General features: G+C 47.3%; 1 protein-coding gene across 2 annotated transcripts in view; it reads right to left on the bottom strand.

Moving 5' to 3' along the window:
- RPN2 (ribophorin II) overlaps positions 1-24,300 on the bottom strand; it is a 214,058-nt gene that overhangs the window by 151,020 nt on the left and 38,738 nt on the right. For both annotated transcript variants that reach the window (XM_069243724.1, XM_069243725.1), the window contains exon 4: positions 20,478-20,653. In XM_069243724.1, the coding sequence (XP_069099825.1) occupies positions 20,478-20,653 (176 nt within the window). The remainder of the gene's footprint in view (positions 1-20,477; positions 20,654-24,300) is intronic.

Raw genomic sequence — 24,300 nt, 5'->3', positions numbered from 1 at the left:
GTGGAATGAGTGTGGGGTGACTTACAAATTCACTACACCATACCATCCACAAACTAATGGCTTAGTTGAGAGATTCAACAAGACATTAAGAGGCATGATCATGGGGCTCCCAGAAAAGCTCAAAAGGAGATGGGATGTCCTCTTGCCATGTCTGCTTTTCGCTTACAGAGAGGTGCCACAGAAGGGAGTAGGATTCTCACCCTTTGAACTTCTGTTTGGTCACCCTGTAAGGGGACCACTTGCTCTTGTTAAAGAAGGCTGGGAGAGACCTCTTCATGAGCCTAAACAAGACATAGTGGACTATGTACTTGGCCTTCGCTCTAGAATGGCAGAGTACATGGAAAAGGCAAGCAAAAACCTTGAGGCCAGCCAACAGCTCCAGAAGTTTTGGTATGACCAAAAGACTGCAATGGTTGAGTTCCAACCAGGGCAGAAAGTCTGGGTTCTGGAGCCTGTGGCTCCCAGGGCACTTCAGGACAAATGGAGTGGCCCTTACCCAGTGCTAGAAAGGAAGAGTCAGGTCACCTACCTGGTGGACCTGGGCACAAGCAGGAGCCCCAAGAGGGTGATCCATGTGAACCGCCTTAAGCTCTTCCATGACAGGGCTGATGTGAATCTGTTGATGGTAACAGATGAGGATCAGGAGGCAGAGAGTGAACCTCTCCCTGATCTTCTGTCATCAGACCCAAAAGATGGCTCAGTAGATGGAGTGATCTACTCAGACACCCTCTCTGGCCAACAGCAAGCTGATTGTAGGAGAGTCCTACAACAGTTTCCTGAATTCTTCTCCCTAACCCCTGGTCAGACACACCTGTGTACCCATGATGTGGACACAGGAGACAGCATGCCTGTCAAAAACAAAATTTTTAGACAGTCTGACCATGTTAAGGAAAGCATCAAGGTGGAAGTCCACAAGATGCTGGAATTGGGAGTGATTGAGCGCTTTGACAGCCCCTGGGCTAGCCCAGTGGTCTTAGTCCCCAAACCTCACACCAAAGATGGAAAGAAAGAGATGAGGTTTTGTGTGGACTACAGAGGGCTCAACTCTGTCACCAAGACAGACGCCCATCCAATTCCCAGAGCTGATGAGCTCATAGACAAATTAGGTGCTGCCAAATTCTTAAGTACCTTTGACTTGACAGCAGGGTACTGGCAAATAAAAATGGCACCTGGAGCAAAAGAGAAAACAGCATTCTCCACACCTGATGGGCATTATCAGTTTACTGTTATGCCCTTTGGTTTAAAGAATGCCCCTGCCACCTTCCAAAGGTTGGTGAATCAAGTCCTTGCTGGTTTGGAGTCCTTTAGCACAGCTTATCTTGATGATATTGCTGTCTTTAGCTCCACCTGGCAGGATCACCTGGTCCACCTGAAGAAGGTTTTGAAGGCTCTGCAATCTGCAGGCCTCTCTATCAAGGCATCCAAATGCCAGATAGGGCAGGGAACTGTGGTTTACTTGGGCCACCTTGTAGGTGGAGGCCAAGTTCAGCCACTCCAACCCAAGATCCAGACTATTCTGGACTGGGTAGCTCCAAAAACCCAGACTCAAGTCAGGGCATTCCTTGGCTTGACTGGGTACTACAGGAGGTTTGTGAAGGGATATGGATCCATTGTGACAGCCCTCCCTGAACTCACCTCCAAGAAAATGCCCAAGAAAGTGAACTGGACTGTAGAATGCCAACAGGCCTTTGAAACCCTGAAACAAGCAATGTGCTCAGCACCAGTTCTAAAAGCTCCAGATTATTCTAAGCAGTTCATTGTGCAGACAGATGCCTCTGAACATGGGATAGGGGCAGTTTTGTCCCAAACAAATGATGATGGCCTTGACCAGCCTGTTGCTTTCATTAGCAGGAGGTTACTCCCCAGGGAGCAGCGTTGGAGTGCCATTGAGAGGGAGGCCTTTGCTGTGGTTTGGTCCCTGAAGAAGCTGAGACCATACCTCTTTGGGACTCACTTCCTAGTTCAAACTGACCACAGACCTCTCAAATGGCTGATGCAAATGAAAGGTGAAAATCCAAAACTGTTGAGGTGGTCCATCTCCCTACAGGGAATGGACTTTATAGTGGAACACAGACCTGGGACTGCCCATGCCAATGCAGATGGCCTTTCCAGGTTCTTCCACTTAGAAAATGAAGACTCTCTTGGGAAAGGTTAGTCTCATCCTCTTTCGTTTGGGGGGGGGGGGGGGGGGTTGTGTAAGGAAATGCCTCCTTGGCATGGTTGCCCCCTGACTTTTTGCCTTTGCTGATGCTATGTTTACAATTGAAAGTGTGCTGAGGCCTGCTAACCAGGCCCCAGCACCAGTGTTCTTTCCCTAACCTGTACTTTTGTATCCACAATTGGCAGACCCTGGCATCCAGATAAGTCCCTTGTAACTGGTACTTCTAGTACCAAGGGCCCTGATGCCAAGGAAGGTCTCTAAGGGCTGCAGCATGTCTTATGCCACCCTGGAGACCTCTCACTCAGCACAGAGACACTGCTTGCCAGCTTGTGTGTGCTAGTGAGAACAAAACGAGTAAGTCGACATGGCACTCCCCTCAGGGTGCCATGCCAGCCTCTCACTGCCTATGCAAGTATAGGTCAGCCACCCCTCTAGCAGGCCTTACAGCCCTAAGGCAGGGTGCACTATACCATAGGTGAGGGTACCAGTGCATGAGCATGGTACCCATACAGTGTCTAAACAAAACCTTAGACATTGTAAGTGCAGGGTAGCCATAAGAGTATATGGTCTGGGAGTCTGTTTTGCACGAACTGCACAGCACCATAATGGCTACACTGAAAACTGGGAAGTTTGGTGTAAGGAAATGCCTCCTTGGCATGGTTGCCCCCTGACTTTTTGCCTTTGCTGATGCTATGTTTACAATTGAAAGTGTGCTGAGGCCTGCTAACCAGGCCCCAGCACCAGTGTTCTTTCCCTAACCTGTACTTTTGTATCCACAATTGGCAGACCCTGGCATCCAGATAAGTCCCTTGTAACTGGTACTTCTAGTACCAAGGGCCCTGATGCCAAGGAAGGTCTCTAAGGGCTGCAGCATGTCTTATGCCACCCTGGAGACCTCTCACTCAGCACAGACACACTGCTTGCCAGCTTGTGTGTGCTAGTGAGGACAAAACGAGTAAGTCGACATGGCACTCCCCTCAGGGTGCCATGCCAGCCTTTCACTGCCTATGCAGTATAGGTAAGCCACCCCTCTAGCAGGCCTTACAGCCCTAAGGCAGGGTGCACTATACCATAGGTGAGGGTACCAGTGCATGAGCATGGTACCCCTACAGTGTCTAAACAAAACCTTAGACATTGTAAGTGCAGGGTAGCCATAAGAGTATATGGTCTGGGAGTCTGTCAAACACGAACTCCACAGCACCATAATGGCTACACTGAAAACTGGGAAGTTTGGGATCAAACTTCTCAGCACAATAAATGCACACTGATGCCAGTGTACATTTTATTGTAAAATACACCACAGAGGGCACCTTAGAGGTGCCCCCTGAAACTTAACCGACTATCTGTGTAGGCTGACTAGTTTTAGCAGCCTGCCACAAACCGAGACATGTTGCTGGCCCCATGGGGAGAGTGCCTTTGTCACTCTGCGGCCAGTAACAAAGCCTGCACTGGGTGGAGATGCTAACACCTCCCCCAGGCAGGAATTGTCACACCTGGCGGTGAGCCTCAAAGGCTCACCTCCTTTGTGCCAACCCAGCAGGACACTCCAGCTAGTGGAGTTGCCCGCCCCCTCCGGCCAGGCCCCACTTTTGGCGGCAAGGCCGGAGAAAATAATGAGAAAAACAAGGAGGAGTCACTGGCCAGTCAGGACAGCCCCTAAGGTGTCCTGAGCTGAGGTGACTAACTTTTAGAAATCCTCCATCTTGCAGACGGAGGATTCCCCCAATAGGGTTAGGATTGTGACCCCCTCCCCTTGGGAGGAGGCACAAAGAGGGTGTACCCACCCTCAGGGCTAGTAGCCATTGGCTACTAACCCCCCAGACCTAAACACACCCTTAAATTTAGTATTTAAGGGCTACCCTGAACCCTAGAAAATTAGATTCCTGCAACTACAAGAAGAAGGACTGCCTAGCTGAAAACCCCTGCAGAGGAAGACCAGAAGACGACAACTGCCTTGGCTCCAGAAACTCACCGGCCTGTCTCCTGCCTTCCAAAGATCCTGCTCCAGCGACGCCTTCCAAAGGGACCAGCGACCTCGACATCCTCTGAGGACTGCCCCTGCTTCGAAAAGACAAGAAACTCCCGAGGACAGCGGACCTGCTCCAAGAAAAGCTGCAACTTTGTTTCCAGCAGCTTTAAAGAACCCTGCAAGCTCCCCGCAAGAAGCGTGAGACTTGCAACACTGCACCCGGCGACCCCGACTCGGCTGGTGGCGATCCAACACCTCAGGAGGGACCCCAGGACTACTCTAAGACTGTGAGTACCAAAACCTGTCCCCCCTGAGCCCCCACAGCGCCGCCTGCAGAGGGAATCCCGAGGCTTCCCCTGACCGCGACTCTTTGAACCTAAAGTCCCGACGCCTGGGAGAGACCCTGCACCCGCAGCCCCCAGGACCTGAAGGACCGGACTTTCACTGGAGAAGTGACCCCCAGGAGTCCCTCTCCCTTGCCCAAGTGGAGGTTTCCCCGAGGAATCCCCCCCTTGCCTGCCTGCAGCGCTGAAGAGATCCCGAGATCTCTCATAGACTAACATTGCGAACCCGACGCCTGTTTCTACACTGCACCCGGCCGCCCCCGCGCTGCTGAGGGTGAAATTTCTGTGTGGACTTGTGTCCCCCCCCGGTGCCCTACAAAACCCCCCTGGTCTGCCCTCCGAAGACGCGGGTACTTACCTGCAAGCAGACCGGAACCGGGGCACCCCCTTCTCTCCATTCTAGCCTATGTGTTTTGGGCACCACTTTGAACTCTGCACCTGACCGGCCCTGAGCTGCTGGTGTGGTGACTTTGGGGTTGCTCTGAACCCCCAACGGTGGGCTACCTTGGACCAAGAACTGAACCCTGTAAGTGTCTTACTTACCTGGTAAAACTAACAAAAACTTACCTCCCCCAGGAACTGTGAAAATTGCACTGTGTCCACTTTTAAAACAGCTATTTGTCAATAACTTGAAAAGTATACATGCAATTTTTATGATTTAAAGTTCCTAAAGTACTTACCTGCAATACCTTTCAAATGAGATATTACATGTAGAGTTTGAACCTGTGGTTCTTAAAATAAACTAAGAAAAGATATTTTTCTATACAAAACCTATTGGCTGGATTTGTCTCTGAGTGTGTGTACCTCATTTATTGTCTATGTGTATGTACAACAAGTGCTTAACACTACTCCTTGGATAAGCCTACTGCTCGACCACACTACCACAAAATAGAGCATTAGTATTATCTATTTTTACCACTATTTTACCTCTAAGGGAAACCCTTGGACTCTGTGCATGCTATTCCTTACTTTGAAATAGCACATACAGAGCCAACTTCCTACATTGGTGGATCAGCGGTGGGGTACAAGACTTTGCATTTGCTGGACTACTCAGCCAATACCTGATCACACGACAAATTCCAAAATTGTCATTAGAAATTGATTTTTGCAATTTGAAAAGTTTTCTAAATTCTTAAAAGACCTGCTAGGGCCTTGTGTTAGATCCTGTTTAGCATTTCTTTTAGAGTTTAAAAGTTTGTAAAAGTTTGAATTAGATTCTAGAACCAGTTGTAGATTCTTAAAAAGTATTCCAACTTTTAGAAGCAAAATGTCTAGCACAGATGTGACTGTGGTGGAACTCGACACCACACCTTACCTCCATCTTAAGATGAGGGAGCTAAGGTCACTCTGTAAAATAAAGAAAATAACAATGGGCCCCAAACCTACCAAAATACAGCTCCAGGAGCTTTTGGCAGAGTTTGAAAAGGCCAACCCCTCTGAGGGTGGCAACTCAGAGGAAGAGGATAGTGACTTGGAGGAAAATTCCCCCCTACCAGTCCTATCTAGGGAGAACAGGGTCCCTCAAACCCTGACTCCTAAAATAATAGTCAGAGATGCTGGTTCCCTCACAGGAGAGACCAACACCTCTGAAATCACTGAGGATAGCCCCAGTGAAGAGGACATCCAGTTAGCCAGGATGGCCAAAAGATTGGCTTTGGAAAGACAGATCCTAGCCATAGAGAGGGAAAGACAAGAGATGGGCCTAGGACCCATCAATGGTGGCAGCAACATAAATAGGGTCAGAGATTCTCCTGACATGTTGAAAATCCCTAAAGGGATTGTAACTAAATATGAAGATGGTGATGACATCACCAAATGGTTCACAGCTTTTGAGAGGGCTTGTGTAACCAGAAAAGTGAACAGATCTCACTGGGGTGCTCTCCTTTGGGAAATGTTCACAGGAAAGTGTAGGGATAGACTCCTCACACTCTCTGGACAAGATGCAGAATCTTATGACCTCATGAAGGGTACCCTGATTGAGGGCTTTGGATTCTCCACTGAGGAGTATAGGATTAGATTCAGGGGGGCTCAAAAATCCTCGAGCCAGACCTGGGTTGACTTTGTAGACTACTCAGTGAAAACACTAGATGGTTGGATTCAAGGCAGTGGTGTAAGTAATTATGATGGGCTGTACAATTTATTTGTGAAAGAACACCTATTGAGTAATTGTTTCAATGATAAACTGCATCAGCATCTGGTAGACCTAGGACCAATTTCTCCCCAAGAATTGGGAAAGAAGGCGGACCATTGGGTCAAGACAAGGGTGTCCAAGACTTCAACAGGGGGTGACCAAAAGAAAGGGGTCACAAAGACTCCCCAGGGGAAGGGTGATGAGACAACCAAAACTAAAAATAGTAAAGAGTCTCCTACAGGCCCCCAAAAACCTGCACAGGAGGGTGGGCCCAGAGCCTCTTCACAAAACAATGGGTACAAGGGTAAAAACTTTGATCCCAAAAAGGCCTGGTGTCATAGCTGTAAACAGCATGGACACCAAACTGGAGACAAGGCCTGTCCCAAGAAAGGTTCCACTCCAAACTCCCATCCAGGTAACACTGGTATGGCTAGTCTCCAAGTGGGATCAACAGTGTGCCCAGAGCAAATCAGGGTCCACACTGAAGCTACTCTAGTTTCTGAGGGTGGGGTGGATTTAGCCACACTAGCTGTCTGGCCGCCTAACATGCAAAAATACAGACAGCAACTCTTAATCAATGGGACTAGAATAGAGGGCCTGAGGGATACAGGTGCCAGTGTCACCATGGTGACAGAGAAACTGGTTTCCCCTGGCCAATACCTGACTGGAAAAACTTACACAGTCACCAACGCTGACAATCAGAAAAAAGTACATCCCATGGCAATGGTTACTTTAGAATGGGGAGGGGTCAATGGCCTGAAACAGGTGGTGGTCTCCTCAAATATCCCAGTGGACTGTCTGCTTGGAAATGACCTGGAGTCCTCAGCATGGGCTGAGGTAGAACTAAAAACCCATGCAGCAATGCTGGGTATCCCTGAACTGGTGTGTGTGAAAACAAGAGCACAGTGCAAGGCACAGGGTGAACAAGTAGAGCTGGAGTCTGGAAGAATGGCCCAGCCTACCAAGAGGAAAGGAAAGTCAGTTGGGAAACCAACTGCAACACAGCAAAAGAAAGGGAACCTCTCTTCTCAGGAAGAAGTTCTGCCCTCTGAGGGGACTGAGCCTTTGGAGCTTGAACCTTACCAGGTTGAGCTCTTAGGCCCAGGGGGACCCTCAAGGGAGGAGCTGTGTAAGGGACAAGAAACCTGTCCCTCTCTTGAAGGCCTTAGGCAGCAAGCTGCTGAAGACTCCAAAGGCAAGAAAAATAGAACGCATAGGGTCTATTGGGAAGATGGACTCCTGTACACTGAGGCCAGAGACCCCAAACCTGGTGCCACTAGGAGAGTGGTAGTGCCTCAGCTGTTCAGAGAGTTCATCCTAACATTGGCCCATGACATTCCCCTTGCTGGACATTTGGGACAAACCAAGACGTGGGAGAGGTTAGTCAACCACTTCTACTGGCCCAATATGTCCAACATGGTTAAGGAGTTTTGCCTCTCCTGCCCCACCTGTCAAGCCAGTGGTAAGACAGGTGGGCACCCAAAGGCCCCCCTCATTCCACTTCCAGTGGTGGGGGTTCCCTTTGAAAGAGTGGGTGTGGACATAGTTGGTCCACTAGAACCTCCCACAGCCTCAGGAAATATGTATATCCTGGTAGTAGTGGATCATGCTACCAGGTATCCTGAAGCTATTCCCCTTAGGTCGACTACTGCCCCTGCAGTAGCCAAGGCCCTCATTGGTATCTTTACCAGAGTGGGTTTCCCTAAGGAGGTGGTGTCTGACAGAGGTACCAACTTCATGTCAGCATACCTAAAGCACATGTGGAATGAGTGTGGAGTGACTTATAAATTCACTACACCATACCATCCACAAACTAATGGCTTGGTTGAGAGATTCAACAAGACATTAAAAGGCATGATCATGGGGCTCCCAGAAAAGCTCAAAAGGAGATGGGATGTCCTCTTGCCATGTCTGCTTTTCGCTTACAGAGAGGTGCCACAGAAGGGAGTAGGATTCTCACCCTTTGAACTTCTGTTTGGTCATCCTGTAAGGGGACCACTTGCCCTTGTTAAAGAAGGCTGGGAGAGACCTCTCCATGAGCCTAAACAGGACATAGTGGACTATGTACTTGGCCTTCGCTCTAGAAAGGCAGAGTACATGGAAAAGGCAACCAAAAACCTTGAGGCCAGCCAACAGCTCCAGAAGTTTTGGTATGACCAAAAGGCTGCACTGGTTGAGTTCCAACCAGGGCAGAAAGTCTGGGTTCTGGAGCCTGTGGCTCCCAGGGCACTCCAGGACAAATGGAGTGGCCCTTACCCAGTACTAGAAAGGAAGAGTCACGTCACCTACCTGGTGGACCTGGGCACAAGCAGGAGCCCCAAGAGGGTGATCCATGTAAACCGCCTTAAGCTCTTCCACGACAGGGCTGATGTCAATCTGTTGATGGTAACAGATGAGGATCAGGAGGCAGAGAGTGAACCTCTCCCTGATCTTCTGTCATCAGACCCAAAAGATGGCACAGTAGATGGAGTGATCTACTCAGACACCCTCTCTGGCCAACAGCAAGCTGATTGTAGGAGAGTCCTACAACAGTTTCCTGAACTCTTCTCCTTAACCCCTGGTCAGACACACCTGTGTACCCATGATGTGGACACAGGAGACAGCATGCCTGTCAAGAACAAAATCTTTAGACAATCTGACCATGTTAAAGAAAGCATCAAGGTGGAAGTCCACAAGATGCTGGAATTGGGAGTAATTGAGCGCTCTGACAGCCCCTGGGCTAGCCCAGTGGTCTTAGTCCCCAAACCTCACACCAAAGATGGAAAGAAAGAGATGAGGTTTTGTGTGGACTACAGAGGGCTCAATTCTGTCACCAAGACAGATGCCCATCCAATTCCAAGAGCTGATGAGCTCATTGATAAATTAGGGGCTGCCAAATTTCTAAGTACCTTTGACTTGACAGCAGGGTACTGGCAAATAAAAATGGCACCTGGAGCAAAAGAAAAGACAGCATTCTCCACACCTGATGGGCATTATCAGTTTACTGTTATGCCCTTTGGTTTAAAGAATGCCCCTGCCACCTTCCAAAGGTTGGTGAATCAAGTCCTTGCTGGCTTGGAGTCCTTTAGCACAGCTTATCTGGATGATATTGCTGTCTTTAGCTCCACCTGGCAGGATCACCTGGTCCACCTGAGGAAGGTTTTGAAGGCTCTGCAATCTGCAGGCCTCTCTATCAAGGCATCCAAATGCCAGATAGGGCAGGGAACTGTGGTTTACTTGGGACACCTTGTAGGTGGAGGCCAAGTTCAGCCACTCCAACCCAAGATCCAGACTATTCTGGACTGGGTAGCTCCAAAAACCCAGACTCAAGTCAGGGCATTCCTTGGCTTGACTGGGTATTACAGGAGGTTTGTGAAGGGATATGGATCCATTGTGACAGCCCTCACTGAACTCACCTCCAAGAAAATGCCCAAGAAAGTGAACTGGACTGTGGAATGCCAACAGGCCTTTGACACCCTGAAACAGGCAATGTGCTCAGCACCAGTTCTAAAAGCTCCAGATTATTCTAAGCAGTTCATTGTGCAGACTGATGCCTCTGAACATGGGATAGGGGCAGTTTTGTCCCAAACAAATGATGATGGCCTTGACCAGCCTGTTGCTTTCATTAGCAGGAGGTTACTCCCCAGGGAGCAGCGTTGGAGTGCCATTGAGAGGGAGGCCTTTGCTGTGGTTTGGTCCCTGAAGAAGCTGAGACCATACCTCTTTGGGACTCACTTCCTAGTTCAAACTGACCACAGACCTCTCAAATGGCTGATGCAAATGAAAGGTGAAAATCCTAAACTGTTGAGGTGGTCCATCTCCCTACAGGGAATGGACTTTATAGTGGAACACAGACCTGGGACTGCCCATGCCAATGCAGATGGCCTTTCCAGGTTCTTCCACTTAGAAAATTAAGACTCTCTTGGGAAAGGTTAGTCTCATTCTCTTTCGTTTGGGGGGGGGTTGTGTAAGGAAATGCCTCCTTGGCATGGTTGCCCCCTGACTTTTTGCCTTTGCTGATGCTATGTTTACAATTGAAAGTGTGCTGAGGCCTGCTAACCAGGCCCCAGCACCAGTGTTCTTTCCCTAACCTGTACTTTTGTATCCACAATTGGCAGACCCTGGCATCCAGATAAGTCCCTTGTAACTGGTACTTCTAGTACCAAGGGCCCTGATGCCAAGGAAGGTCTCTAAGGGCTGCAGCATGTCTTATGCCACCCTGGAGACCTCTCACTCAGCACAGACACACTGCTTGCCAGCTTGTGTGTGCTAGTGAGGACAAAACGAGTAAGTCGACATGGCACTCCCCTCAGGGTGCCATGCCAGCCTTTCACTGCCTATGCAGTATAGGTAAGCCACCCCTCTAGCAGGCCTTACAGCCCTAAGGCAGGGTGCACTATACCATAGGTGAGGGTACCAGTGCATGAGCATGGTACCCCTACAGTGTCTAAACAAAACCTTAGACATTGTAAGTGCAGGGTAGCCATAAGAGTATATGGTCTGGGAGTCTGTCAAACACGAACTCCACAGCACCATAATGGCTACACTGAAAACTGGGAAGTTTGGTATCAAACTTCTCAGCACAATAAATGCACACTGATGCCAGTGTACATTTTATTGTAAAATACACCACAGAGGGCACCTTAGAGGTGCCCCCTGAAACTTAACCGACTATCTGTGTAGGCTGACTAGTTTTAGCAGCCTGCCACAAACCGAGACATGTTGCTGGCCCCATGGGGAGAGTGCCTTTGTCACTCTGCGGCCAGTAACAAAGCCTGCACTGGGTGGAGATGCTAACACCTCCCCCAGGCAGGAATTGTCACACCTGGCGGTGAGCCTCAAAGGCTCACCTCCTTTGTGCCAACCCAGCAGGACACTCCAGCTAGTGGAGTTGCCCGCCCCCTCCGGCCAGGCCCCACTTTTGGCGGCAAGGCCGGAGAAAATAATGAGAAAAACAAGGAGGAGTCACTGGCCAGTCAGGACAGCCCCTAAGGTGTCCTGAGCTGAGGTGACTCTAACTTTTAGAAATCCTCCATCTTGCAGATGGAGGATTCCCCCAATAGGGTTAGGATTGTGACCCCCTCCCCTTGGGAGGAGGCACAAAGAGGGTGTACCCACCCTCAGGGCTAGTAGCCATTGGCTACTAACCCCCCAGACCTAAACACGCCCTTAAATTTAGTATTTAAGGGCTACCCTGAACCCTAGAAAATTAGATTCCTGCAACTACAAGAAGAAGGACTGCCTAGCTGAAAACCCCTGCAGAGGAAGACCAGAAGACGACAACTGCCTTGGCTCCAGAAACTCACCGGCCTGTCTCCTGCCTTCCAAAGATCCTGCTCCAGCGACGCCTTCCAAAGGGACCAGCGACCTCGACATCCTCTGAGGACTGCCCCTGCTTCGAAAAGACAAGAAACTCCCGAGGACAGCGGACCTGCTCCAAGAAAAGCTGCAACTTTGTTTCCAGCAGCTTTAAAGAACCCTGCAAGCTCCCCGCAAGAAGCGTGAGACTTGCAACACTGCACCCGGCGACCCCGACTCGGCTGGTGGCGATCCAACACCTCAGGAGGGACCCCAGGACTACTCTAAGACTGTGAGTACCAAAACCTGTCCCCCCTGAGCCCCCACAGCGCCGCCTGCAGAGGGAATCCCGAGGCTTCCCCTGACCGCGACTCTTTGAACCTAAAGTCCCGACGCCTGGGAGAGACCCTGCACCCGCAGCCCCCAGGACCTGAAGGACCGGACTTTCACTGGAGAAGTGACCCCCAGGAGTCCCTCTCCCTTGCCCAAGTGGAGGTTTCCCCGAGGAATCCCCCCCTTGCCTGCCTGCAGCGCTGAAGAGATCCCGAGATCTCTCATAGACTAACATTGCGAACCCGACGCCTGTTTCTACACTGCACCCGGCCGCCCCCGCGCTGCTGAGGGTGAAATTTCTGTGTGGACTTGTGTCCCCCCCCGGTGCCCTACAAAACCCCCCTGGTCTGCCCTCCGAAGACGCGGGTACTTACCTGCAAGCAGACCGGAACCGGGGCACCCCCTTCTCTCCATTCTAGCCTATGTGTTTTGGGCACCACTTTGAACTCTGCACCTGACCGGCCCTGAGCTGCTGGTGTGGTGACTTTGGGGTTGCTCTGAACCCCCAACGGTGGGCTACCTTGGACCAAGAACTGAACCCTGTAAGTGTCTTACTTACCTGGTAAAACTAACAAAAACTTACCTCCCCCAGGAACTGTGAAAATTGCACTAAGTGTCCACTTTTAAAACAGCTATTTGTCAATAACTTGAAAAGTATACATGCAATTTTTATGATTTAAAGTTCCTAAAGTACTTACCTGCAATACCTTTCAAATGAGATATTACATGTAGAGTTTGAACCTGTGGTTCTTAAAATAAACTAAGAAAAGATATTTTTCTATACAAAACCTATTGGCTGGATTTGTCTCTGAGTGTGTGTACCTCATTTATTGTCTACGTGTATGTACAACAAGTGCTTAACACTACTCCTTGGATAAGCCTACTGCTCGACCACACTACCACAAAATAGAGCATTAGTATTATCTATTTTTACCACTATTTTACCTCTAAGGGGAACCCTTGGACTCTGTGCATGCTATTCCTTACTTTGAAATAGCACATACAGAGCCAACTTCCTACATTTGGTGTCAAACTTCTCAGCACAATAAATGCACACTGATGCCAGTGTACATTTTATTGCAAAATACACCCCAGAGGGCACCTTAGAGGTGCCCCCTGAAACTTAACCGACTGTCTGTGTAGGCTGACTAGTTCCAGCAGCCTGCCACACTAGAGACATGTTGCTGGCCCCATGGGGAGAGTGCCTTTGTCACTCTGAGGCCAGTAACAAAGCCTGCACTGGGTGGAGATGCTAACACCTCCCCCAGGCAGGAGCTGTAACACCTGGCGGTGAGCCTCAAAGGCTCACCCCTTTGTCACAGCACCGCAGGACACTCCAGCTAGTGGAGTTGCCCGCCCCCTCCGGCCCCCACTTTTGGCGGCAAGGCCGGAGAAAATAATGAGAATAACAAGGAGGAGTCACTGGCCAGTCAGGACAGCCCCTAAGGTGTCCTGAGCTGAGGTGACTAACTTTTAGAAATCCTCCATCTTGCAGATGGAGGATTCCCCCAATAGGGTTAGGATTGTGACCCCCTCCCCTTGGGAGGAGGCACAAAGAGGGTGTACCCACCCTCAGGGCTAGTAGCCATTGGCTACTAACCCCCCAGACCTAAACACGCCCTTAAATTTAGTATTTAAGGGCTACCCTGAACCCTAGAAAATTAGATTCCTGCAACTACAAGAAGAAGGACTGCCTAGCTGAAAAACCCCTGCAGAGGAAGACCAGAAGACAACAACTGCCTTGGCTCCAGAAACTCACCGGCCTGTCTCCTGCCTTCCAAAGAACTCTGCTCCAGCGACGCCTTCCAAAAGGGACCAGCGACCTCTGCATCCTCTGAGGACTGCCATGCTTCGACGAAGACAAGAAACTCCCGAGGACAGCGGACCTGCTCCAAAAAGACTGCAACTTTATCCAAAGGAGCAGCTTTAAAGAACCCTGCAATCTCCCCGCAAGAAGCGTGAGACTTGCAACACTGCACCCGGCGACCCCGACTCGGCTGGTGGAGAACCAACACCTCAGGGAGGACCCCCGGACTACTCTACGACTGTGAGTACCAAAACCTGTCCCCCCTGAGCCCCCACAGCGCCGCCTGCAGAGGGAATCCCGAGGCTTCCCCTGACCGCGACTCTCTGAAACCTAAGTCCCGACGCCTGGAAAAGACCCTGCACCCGCAGCCCCCAGGACCTGAAGGACCGGACTTTCACTGGAGAAGTGACCCCCAGGAGTCCCTCTCCCTTGCCCAAGTGGAGGTTTCCCCGAGGAAGCCCCCCCTTGCCTGCCTGCAGCGCTGAAGAGATCCCTTGATCTCTCATTGACTTCCATTGCGAACCCGACGCTTGTTCTAACACTGCACCCGGCCACCCCCGCGCCGCTGAGGGTGAAATTTCTGTGTGGGCTTGTGTCCCCCCCGGTGCCCTACAAAACCCCCCTGGTCTGCCCTCCGAAGACGCGGGTACTTACCTGCTGGCAGACTGGAACCGGGGCACCCCCTTCTCTCCATTGAAGCCTATGCGTTTTGGGCACCACTTTGAACTCTGCACCTGACCGGCCCTGAGCTGCTGGTGTGGTAACTTTGGGGTTGCTCTGAACCCCCAACGGTGGGCTACCTTGGACCAAGAACTGAACCCTGTAAGTGTCTTACTTACCTGGTAAAACTAACAAAAACTTACCTCCCCCAGGAACTGTGAAAATTGCACTGTGTCCACTTTTTAAATAGCTATTTGTGAATAACTTGAAAAGTATACATGCAATTGAAATGATTCAAAGTTCCTAATGTACTTACCTGCAATACCTTTCAAACAAGATATTACATGTTAAATTTGAACCTGTGGTTCTTAAAATAAACTAAGAAAATATATTTTTCTATAACAAAACCCATTGGCTGGATTTGTCTCTGAGTGTGTGTACCTCATTTATTGTCTATGTGTATGTACAACAAATGCTTAACACTACTCCTTGGATAAGCCTACTGCTCGACCACACTACCACAAAATAGAGCATTAGTATTATCTCTTTTTACCACTATTTTACCTCTAAGGGGAACCCTTGGACTCTGTGCATGCTATTCCTTACTTTGAAATAGCACATACAGAGCCAACTTCCTACACATGGCCTATCAGTAACAGTCACAGTGCACTACTTTGGCCGTGCTGAGCAAATTTTAGGTGCAAGACCAGCACTATAGCCACTCCCTGTACCTTAACCAGTGCCATCAGCTCACCCCGCAGTGTATGGCCTTTTGCCAAGTGCAGGAGCGGTTGGGGTGAGGATCTGACACGCAGCCAGGCTCTACACAGAGCCCTCTGAGGTCAGCTAAAACAAGGTGCACACAGTTGTTACCCATGCAGTACAGGTGTTGGGTGTAGGACCAGGCCTGCAGCTAGTCCCAGAGCCCTCCCTCCTACCTATAGCCTACCCCCACAGTGCACAACCGTTAAGGATGCACAGGAGGGGATGGGGGTTTAGAGCCTGGTCTTTGCTGGCAGTCAGACACTTGTCAAACTGTTGTCCTTTGCACTTGTTTTATTTTTTAAATCAGAACTCCTGAGTCTGAAATGATTTGAGAGACAACCAACAAATGTCTGTGTATTCCAGCAACTAAAATGGTTGCGCGTGTGACTCAATTCTTTTGTTAATCAATAATCATGCACCGATTTTGACATTTTCTTCTGGTATGGAATTTGAGTTTTCCAGGACTCTGGTTAGCCATCAGCACTGCCCTGGAATGAGCTCCTCAGTCAACTCCACCCCATGATTTAAAAAAAAAAAAAAAAAAGTGTTTCCACTGTTGGAAAATCCGCGAGTCATGGCAGACTAAAACAATATTAGAGCTCTTACACAGCTAATCACATGGCTAAAAAAATTTTTTTAAATGTGGCCGAGAGGAATTAAGAGTCATGATGGCAGAGATACACAAAACATAATTCTTTATAGCCCGCATCCTAACTTTATTAAAGACTAATATCTCAAAGACTTCTGGATAAATTGATACAAAAAATAAAAGCACATTGGCACACCTCACCTTTTGCTGACTAAGCGAGTAAGCTGCCAAATTTTGTGAAAATCTATTCTCGGCGTCAAAAGTTATAGACAAATCAAACGATGCCTTTTTAGTGGATCCTGCACCTGAACTATAACAACACAGTGACAAAGACCACTGTGTGCCATAAAACGTTTTTGCATCAATGTCATTACAAATACTGCAGTGACATTATCAATGATGGCATAACATATGTTATGAGTGACGTAATATGTGGGGTAATTAGCAGTGCATGGCGAGGGCAAGAGATATAGTTACTGAACTAACTATAACGTTACTCTAACCTTTGCTTTTTCAGTGAAGTTGTATTTATTTATTTTTTAATTTTAGTGATCTATTGTTACTACACATAAAAAGCCAACCCAGTTTGGTTGTGCTTTGGGCCCCAGGGACCCATGGCTCTAGGCCTTTTTATTTCATTAAAATAAGCAAATAAAAGGAGGTGGAAAGTCGCCCCCCACCGAGCCTTAATTGGCCACAGGGACCCAATCTCGGAAGACCAAATGCCATAAAAAAGGGTGGGGGGGACCACATGGTATCTGCCTAAGGCAGATACCCATGCCTTAGTAGGTCCTGGGTATCTCATCCCCGAGGGAAATTTCTTTTAAGTGGGTGCCCACACAAAACAGCAAGACGGAGGCTGTGGGGGGAGCCCCAGGGTCCCCGCTGCCCCATCTGGCTCCCGACATGCTGAGGGAGCCGGCATTTTGTTTGCTCCCACCAGGCAGGAGCAATATGTGTTTCCCTGTCCGGAAGAGCATGGGAAGCGAAAGAGGATTCTGCTCCCACCTAGTGGGAGCATTTTTAGAAGCTCTCGCCGAGTGTAAAGAGACATGTTTCTTCTGCCCGCGCCCCTGCCAGAAGGGAAGGCATATGTGCTCCTGCCCGGCGGGAGATTAAAAATTGCTGCAGCTGGGTGGGAGCAAATATATGTTTCCCTGCCTGCACTGAGGCAGGTAGGTTAACTACTGCAGCCCAAGGTGGGCTTCCCGGGACACAGTCTGAGAAGTCAGCCCCAGAGGATTTGGTCCCTGTCGTCATAAGAGGATCAGGGAGGGTGACCGTGTGGGTTCCACTCCCTTTGAAGTACAGTTTGGATCAGGAGATGGTGGTCCCCCTCCTCTTTTAATATACAATTTAGCCCTGGGGGACGGGGTTCCCAGGGGTGAATAAGGTTTGGGGAGGGTAGCTGTGCTACCCTTATTTTCACATCGGCCCCTGCAGATGGAATCCCTGGGGCCTCTCAGAGGTTGAGGGATGGGAGTCACGTGCCCCCTCCACCAAACAATGATTTTGAACCAACCTCCCCCAACCCACAGCCCTGGGGACCACCCAAGTTTTTTTAACGTAGTGTGAGCTTGCAGAAAATTTTAAAGTTTTGGTTTCTTTAAAACAAAAATTAAATACCGGCCCCACATGCCCTCCCCCCTTTTTTAAAAAAAAATATATTTTTAGTTCAATGTTATGACTCTGAACAGAGTCCCGGAGTCTTACGATGGCTGCTGCCACATCCTGGTTGATGTGATAGCAGACAACCACAACTTAGCTTGAGATTTGGCTCGTCCAGGCATCCTCCCTGACATGATATATACACAGCTTTTGAACATTATTTGCTCAAAAACTACTGTAAGGAATTACGCCAAATCACAAAAAAACTCTTTTTGGACCGAGTCTAACTTTCTGCCAAATGTTCCTATGGAAAATTAATAGGAAAATCACATTTTGGGTCCCACCCTTTTTTCTCGGCCCCTGCATGACGAATCCTGCTTAACATTTCCATTTAGGTGCGGAGATGTAAGAACGTTTATTTTTAAAGCTTCGTGAAGATTCATCAAACGCCGCCAAAGTCATTAGGAAAACAAAACAAAAAAATTCCTATAGAAAAGTGGTCCTAACTATGGGCATCTTAACGGCCACCGCCATTGGGTAATTATTATATATATGTATATAGATAAAGATAGTCATGAAGCGAGATAACAGAGACACATTCATAAGCTTTAAAATAAAATACAGTACACAAAAACTTGCTCCAAGATTAAACAAGTAACTGGTGAAATGCGTGAAGTTAAGTTTAATGACTGGCAGGTTGCATTCTGAAGTGGTTGACATCTGACACAAAATACTTTGGAGTGAACAAAAGTGTTTCATTTTTGGAACAAGGTCAAGAGATGTCAAAATAATTTCTTATCAACCGGTAAAATGTGACAGCCCCACCAGGAAAAAAGAAACTAAAAGCATTTGACACATAAAAAGATACATTCTGAGATAGCCGAGGTCCTTAATAAGATTCGCACTGAAATATGATCCATGTGACAGCAATAAGGAATTGAAGGAAAAGTCAGGTCCACACGAGTACTTGCACCCGGTCCTTGGAACAAAAAAAAATTCATTTGGTCTCACAATCACATTATGCATAGAATAATTGTTAGACGCCACACAAAACACCCGGTAGGTAGCGGTAGTGACTAAGGAAAATTAATTTGCCTGTGTCAATAGTAAACCTATACACTATGAAAAGAGGGTTAGGATAGGCAATTCAAAAAAGGAGACCTATCGTAACAATAATAACAAGCATTTACAATGCATCGGGTCTCGCGTTTGCTCATGTTAGAGCTGATCGCGTTGTAAACTCTTAACCTGACTTTTCACCTATCGGGCAAAAGTGCATTTATGTACATAACCCGAAAAAGTGAAATCAAGTATGAAAAGCGCTCGACTTCTGCCAAGTGAGATCGGGCTCGTAAATTAGAGAAAAAAAAGTCCACGAGCCCGATGGAAAACTGCGAGCCTCGCATGTTTTCTGTACTTGGTCGCTTCGCTCGAGGAGGGCTAGCCACCGGAAAAGGCATGACGTATGCGTGCCTTCGACTAATGAAAGCAAGCAGATTTTATTAGGGAAGCCCACGAACCAATAAAAAACACTGAGGTGAAGTTGACAGGGCACCGAGCCCTTTTCTAAATACAAAAGAGTCTCCCTGCTAAACGCATGCGCGAGCGCATGCAACGCAGGCTCGACCCTAAAAATGGACAATACTGATAACGCATTGTTTTTTTTTTTAATAAGTCAGTAATGATAGCCAGGGAATTTAGCTCTATGTGCTCAAAACGAAAGTACTACCTCTAGGGCTGTTATTGGTACAGAAAAATGTCACCTGATCCAACAGCAAAACAGAGGATTAAGTAATGATTAATTTCCTTAAACTTACCTGCTCTACAGTTGTGGGGACCTACCCAAAAAGTAGTGTGAGTCGATTATAGAAGGATAACCCCTACATTCCAAAGCTTTCATTTACTGATTTTTAGTCTGTTGAAAAGTGGAGAGTACAGGGAACCGATGTCAGCTGATCTCAACTTCCCTTTTTGTACAATATTTTTTTATTTCATCATTAAGTAGGCAGGGGACATCTGCGTCTAAGCCTAATGAGGCAGGCATCTTATTTTAAAATGCCCTCTAGCTGACACACCAATGAAGCTCACAGTTTGTAAGCACATTTCTTATGACATACCCCTAAGCACACAGCCTCTATAGAAGGAAACAACGCTTTAACTGCAGCTTTTAGGAAGTCAAGGAGCTCTAAAGCCCAACAGTACTGTGATGGCAGTTGGTCAATCAGTTTATTTTGAGAATCTCATAAAGAGTGTATGACTTATAGTTAACAATTCTGCTTTCGTTCCATTAGTTCTATCAGGGAGGAGTGACTGTTGTTTGCAAATTAAACAAAGATATCCTATCCATGGTGAAGCTCCGGTTTTGCAGGTAAGCATTTTTTCCATTGTCCATTATGGATTTGTTGGGACATTCGTGTACGCCTTGAGAACAGTCATTTCTCAATATATACTGGCATCATAATTAACATGATTGAAAAGACACCTCAATACTTTACCGTATTGTAATCTGAAAGTCCCCCTGTAGGGGTATGTTCTAAGGACATCACGCACTACAGTTTATTAGGGTGGTTATACATGGTGTCAGTCTGAAATGGTCTGTACCACTTGGTGTACGGAAAGGCAGGTTCAAGACATACAAAGAGGTGTAACTGATTTTCATAAATAGGACAGGATTCCAGACATTATTATGGGAGTTGCTTAAAAAAAACTGGAGGGCTGGAGTATGCTTAACACATTTACAATTATTATTAGTTCAAGTGTAAAAGAGCAAAACAAATGACTCGGGAACAGAGTATAGCAGCTACATGAATATTATTTTTTTAAGTAAACTTACGCCAAGACATTCTCTTCTTTGCTAAGACGAGTTGTAAGTGCACTGACTACTTCCTGAGAAGCCAGTGGAAGCTTGAAGCCACTCAGAGCTGCAACAGCATGGTAGATCTGTGTTACTGAAGAGTCCTCACTAACAGCCGCAAGCAGGAGGTCCCTCGTTTCATTGGAAATGTCAATCTAGGGCAAAAGAACAAACAAGAGGAGAGCCTGAAAGATGGAATCACCTAGACATGGCTCCTAAAGATTATGACATCTTTTGGTAAAGTTTGCGGGCCTTCAGTTAGTACCTTCTTATGAAGAACATCAAGTTAGCCACTCATTTCAATTTAACATATACCCAAAATCAGCATGTTTAGCTTAAAAGCAAACATTACAAGAGATATACAGTGCATGGTAACAGCAATGTTAGACAAAAAGGACACCCAGGAAATAATACATAAACTTAGCACTTGATATTCCTTTGCATAAGCATCTTCTATTTTGCAACAATCATATAATTTATGTACCGCCATTGCCTAGGACTGCCTCATTGGCAAAGGTGTGCTACAGTCAGATTACACAATAATATCTCAAGAAAGTTAGTGTTTGAAGAAGTACTTTTGAGTCACAGGATCAAGTGGGGACTCCTTCTCGGTGATACTGCACATGGGAATTGACTCTTTTGTTAGATTGTTTTCTCGCAGGCAGGTGAGAAAAGGAACGTAGAGGAGGTATAGAAAAGCAGATGGCCATGCAAATGTAAATATCTACGCAGAACTATATGCAAGTAAAAAGTAACTGAGATGGCCATAGGCGCCCGTGGAGGAGGAAGAACGCATGTGAATCTACATCACTACATGTCATGAACAGATGCTTACTTGGTAAGTAACATTTTCAGTTCAAAGGCATGTGAGAGCAGATACTCATGCTCTGTGCAGACAGACTGTAAAGCAGTCCCTTCATGAATGCAGTGGACAGCCTGTGAGAGTTGCAGTTGACTGGTAAAAGGTTCTTAATACTTCTAGGCCAACATTGGCTCGATGGCATGCTAGTACATCTACACAATAGTGTTTTGTTAATTTATGTGGTGTAGACCATGTAGCTGCCGTACAAATGTAAATTATGGGTATATTCCCAAGGAAAGCCATAGAGTCTATTTTATTCGTGCCAGAGTGTCTGACCACATTTTAATATCCACCTAGCATTACTGCTTCTGAATTGCCTTTATGAGGTAGCGAGAAAGCTGCAAAGAGCTGTTTCGTCTTTCTAAATTATTTAGTTCTATAAATGTAGAACATGAATGCATGTTAAACATCTAAAGTGTGAAGGGCTTTTCAGGCAAGTGAGTCAGGCTGCGGAAAGAACACTGGTAAAGCAATGGATTGATTAATATGGAGTTGAGAGACCACTTTAGGGAGGAACTTTGGATTAGTACGAAGAACCACTTTGTCCCTATGAATTTGGAAGAATAGTTCTTCCAATGTGATAGCAACTAAAAAAGCCAATTTCCATGAGAGGTACTGAAGAGGATATGAATGAAGAGGCCCAGAAGGCGGTCCAATGAGCATGGTAAGGATAATATTGAGGTTCCATGATGGTGCAGGAGGCTTTCTTGGTGGAATAACCTGTTTAAGGCCTTCAATGAATACTTTAATCACTGGGACTCTAGACAAGGATGTATTTTGCCTGTTTTGTAGATATACAGCTATAGCTGCGAGATGTAAGCGAATTGAGGTGTAAGCTAAATTTTGCTTTTTGTAGCTGGAGCAAGTAGCAAACATAGGCATGCTTTCATGGAATTAATGTGTTTGGGGTGACAGTAGCAAACAAAGTGTTTCCAATTTGCAGCATAACATAGTCTGGTAGTGGTTATACGAGCTTCTCTGAGAATGTCTATACATTCTGCAAGCAAATCTAAGGGCCAGATGAAGCACAGGGTTTTTCCCATTCTGTCTCAATGGGAAAATGTGTTCGTACATATGGCCCTAAGTAACCAAAAACTATGACCTCAGGAGTCATATGGCAAGAAAGAGAGAGTTGGGGTCTGGGTGTCTGACCCGACCTTGGTTTTAAGTGAGAAGGTCGATCGGTTGGGAAGCTTCTTGTGGGGGACTACTGAGAGGTCCAGTAGTGTGGTGAACCAGGGCTGCCACACCCATGTGGGAGCAATAAGGATCAAGAGACGTCTGCCTGATCCGTCGAACTAGAAATGAAATGAGAAGGAGAGGCAGAAATGTGTGGAAAATATCCCTGACAAGTTCATCCAGAGCATTGCCCTTTGATAGAGGGTGTGGGTACCTGGAGGGGACGTCTTGGCATTTTCTGTGTTCTGCTGTGCAAAAAGATCTATTTGATGTGTTCCCTACTTCTGGAAGTATTTTTGAAGGACTAAAGGGTGGCGTTCCCATTCTTGGACTTGCTGCTGCATCCTGCTGAGGAGGTTCACAAAGTCATTGTCCGTCAGTGGGAGATACATTGCCACCGGGTGAAAGTGATAGTGGAGAACCCATTTCCATACTGTCTGAGAGTTATGACAATTGGAGTGACCCCTGGTTCCTCAAGGTATTACATTGCTGTAATGTCTGCGAGGACTAAGGCAAGAGAGGTGATAAAGAAATATTGCCTAAAGCTTGAAGAAGTTGATATGCAGGGATTGATGATGGGGATCCCAATAGCCCTGCACCGACAGGTCTCGAGAAGATAAGCGCTTTAGACTATGTGTGACACATCTGTTGCCAGAATAATCTGAAGCACAGGCTTTCAACAGTTTGGTGGTGTTCCACTCACTGACGAGATAGACACTGCTGTAGAAGATACATGTGGGCTCTGGCAAGAGGAACGATGGCAATGCATTAGGCCATCATCCCCAACAGGTGTATCACAGTCGTGACCGAGTATGACGACTTCTCTCGAAACTGAGGGAGGAGAGACGAAAAGTTGTGCACACGGGCCAGATTAGGGTATGCTATCCCCAATTCTGCATTGAGAATAGCTCCTAGATAAGGCTGTATCAGAAGAGATTGAAGGTGGGATTTGAGAAAGCAGAGTGTGAAACCGAACGTGTGCAGAAGGTCCAGGTCATCATAGTGTGACCTTGTCATTGTGGTAGCGTGCTGGCTCTGATGAGCTAGTTGTCTAGGTAGGGCAATAAGTGTACCTTTTGTCTTCTGAGACGTGCTGCTACTACTGCTAAGCACTTTGTGAAGACCCGGGGAGCTGTGGTGACTCTGAAAGGGAAAACCTTGAATTGGTAGTGCTTTCCTGCAATTACAAATCTGAGATATTTGCGGTGTGCACGGTGGACAGGGATTTTAAGGTAGATGTACTTTAGTTCTAGGGCCATCATAAAGTCGCCCTGTTGTAAGAGGGGATAAGGTCTTGAAGAGTAACATGTGAATATGTTTTGATACAATGTAGTGGTTTAAGGGTCTTAGATCCTGAATAGGCCTTAGAGAGCCTTTTTTGGGGGGGGAATGAGGAAGTATATGAAGTATACTCCTGTTCCTTGTTCTAGTAGCTGAAACTGGTTTGAGTGCCCCTTTGAGAAGAAGGGATTGTACCTCTTGTTTGAGAAGAAATAGTGTTCTTGAGCGATCTTGTCAGCGAGGGGAATGTTTAGAGGATTGGTAATGATTTCTTGACAGTAACCATGTTGGATAACGGAAAGTACCCACTGGTTCGAAGTGATGTTGACTCATTGAGAATAGAAAGACTGAAGTTGTCCCTCAACAGGTATGGAGTTGGGAGTGAGAAGACGTAGGTACTCACTGTTTAGACGATGATGATGTAGAGGTGCGGGTGGTGGCGCTCTTGCCTCTACCTCAGGTGTTATTACCTCTATAGGA

The sequence above is a fragment of the Pleurodeles waltl genome, chromosome 7 (genome assembly GCF_031143425.1).
Source record: "Pleurodeles waltl isolate 20211129_DDA chromosome 7, aPleWal1.hap1.20221129, whole genome shotgun sequence".
Classification (NCBI taxonomy): Eukaryota; Metazoa; Chordata; class Amphibia; order Caudata; family Salamandridae; genus Pleurodeles; species Pleurodeles waltl.
This window is presented reverse-complemented; position numbering and strand designations above follow the sequence as displayed.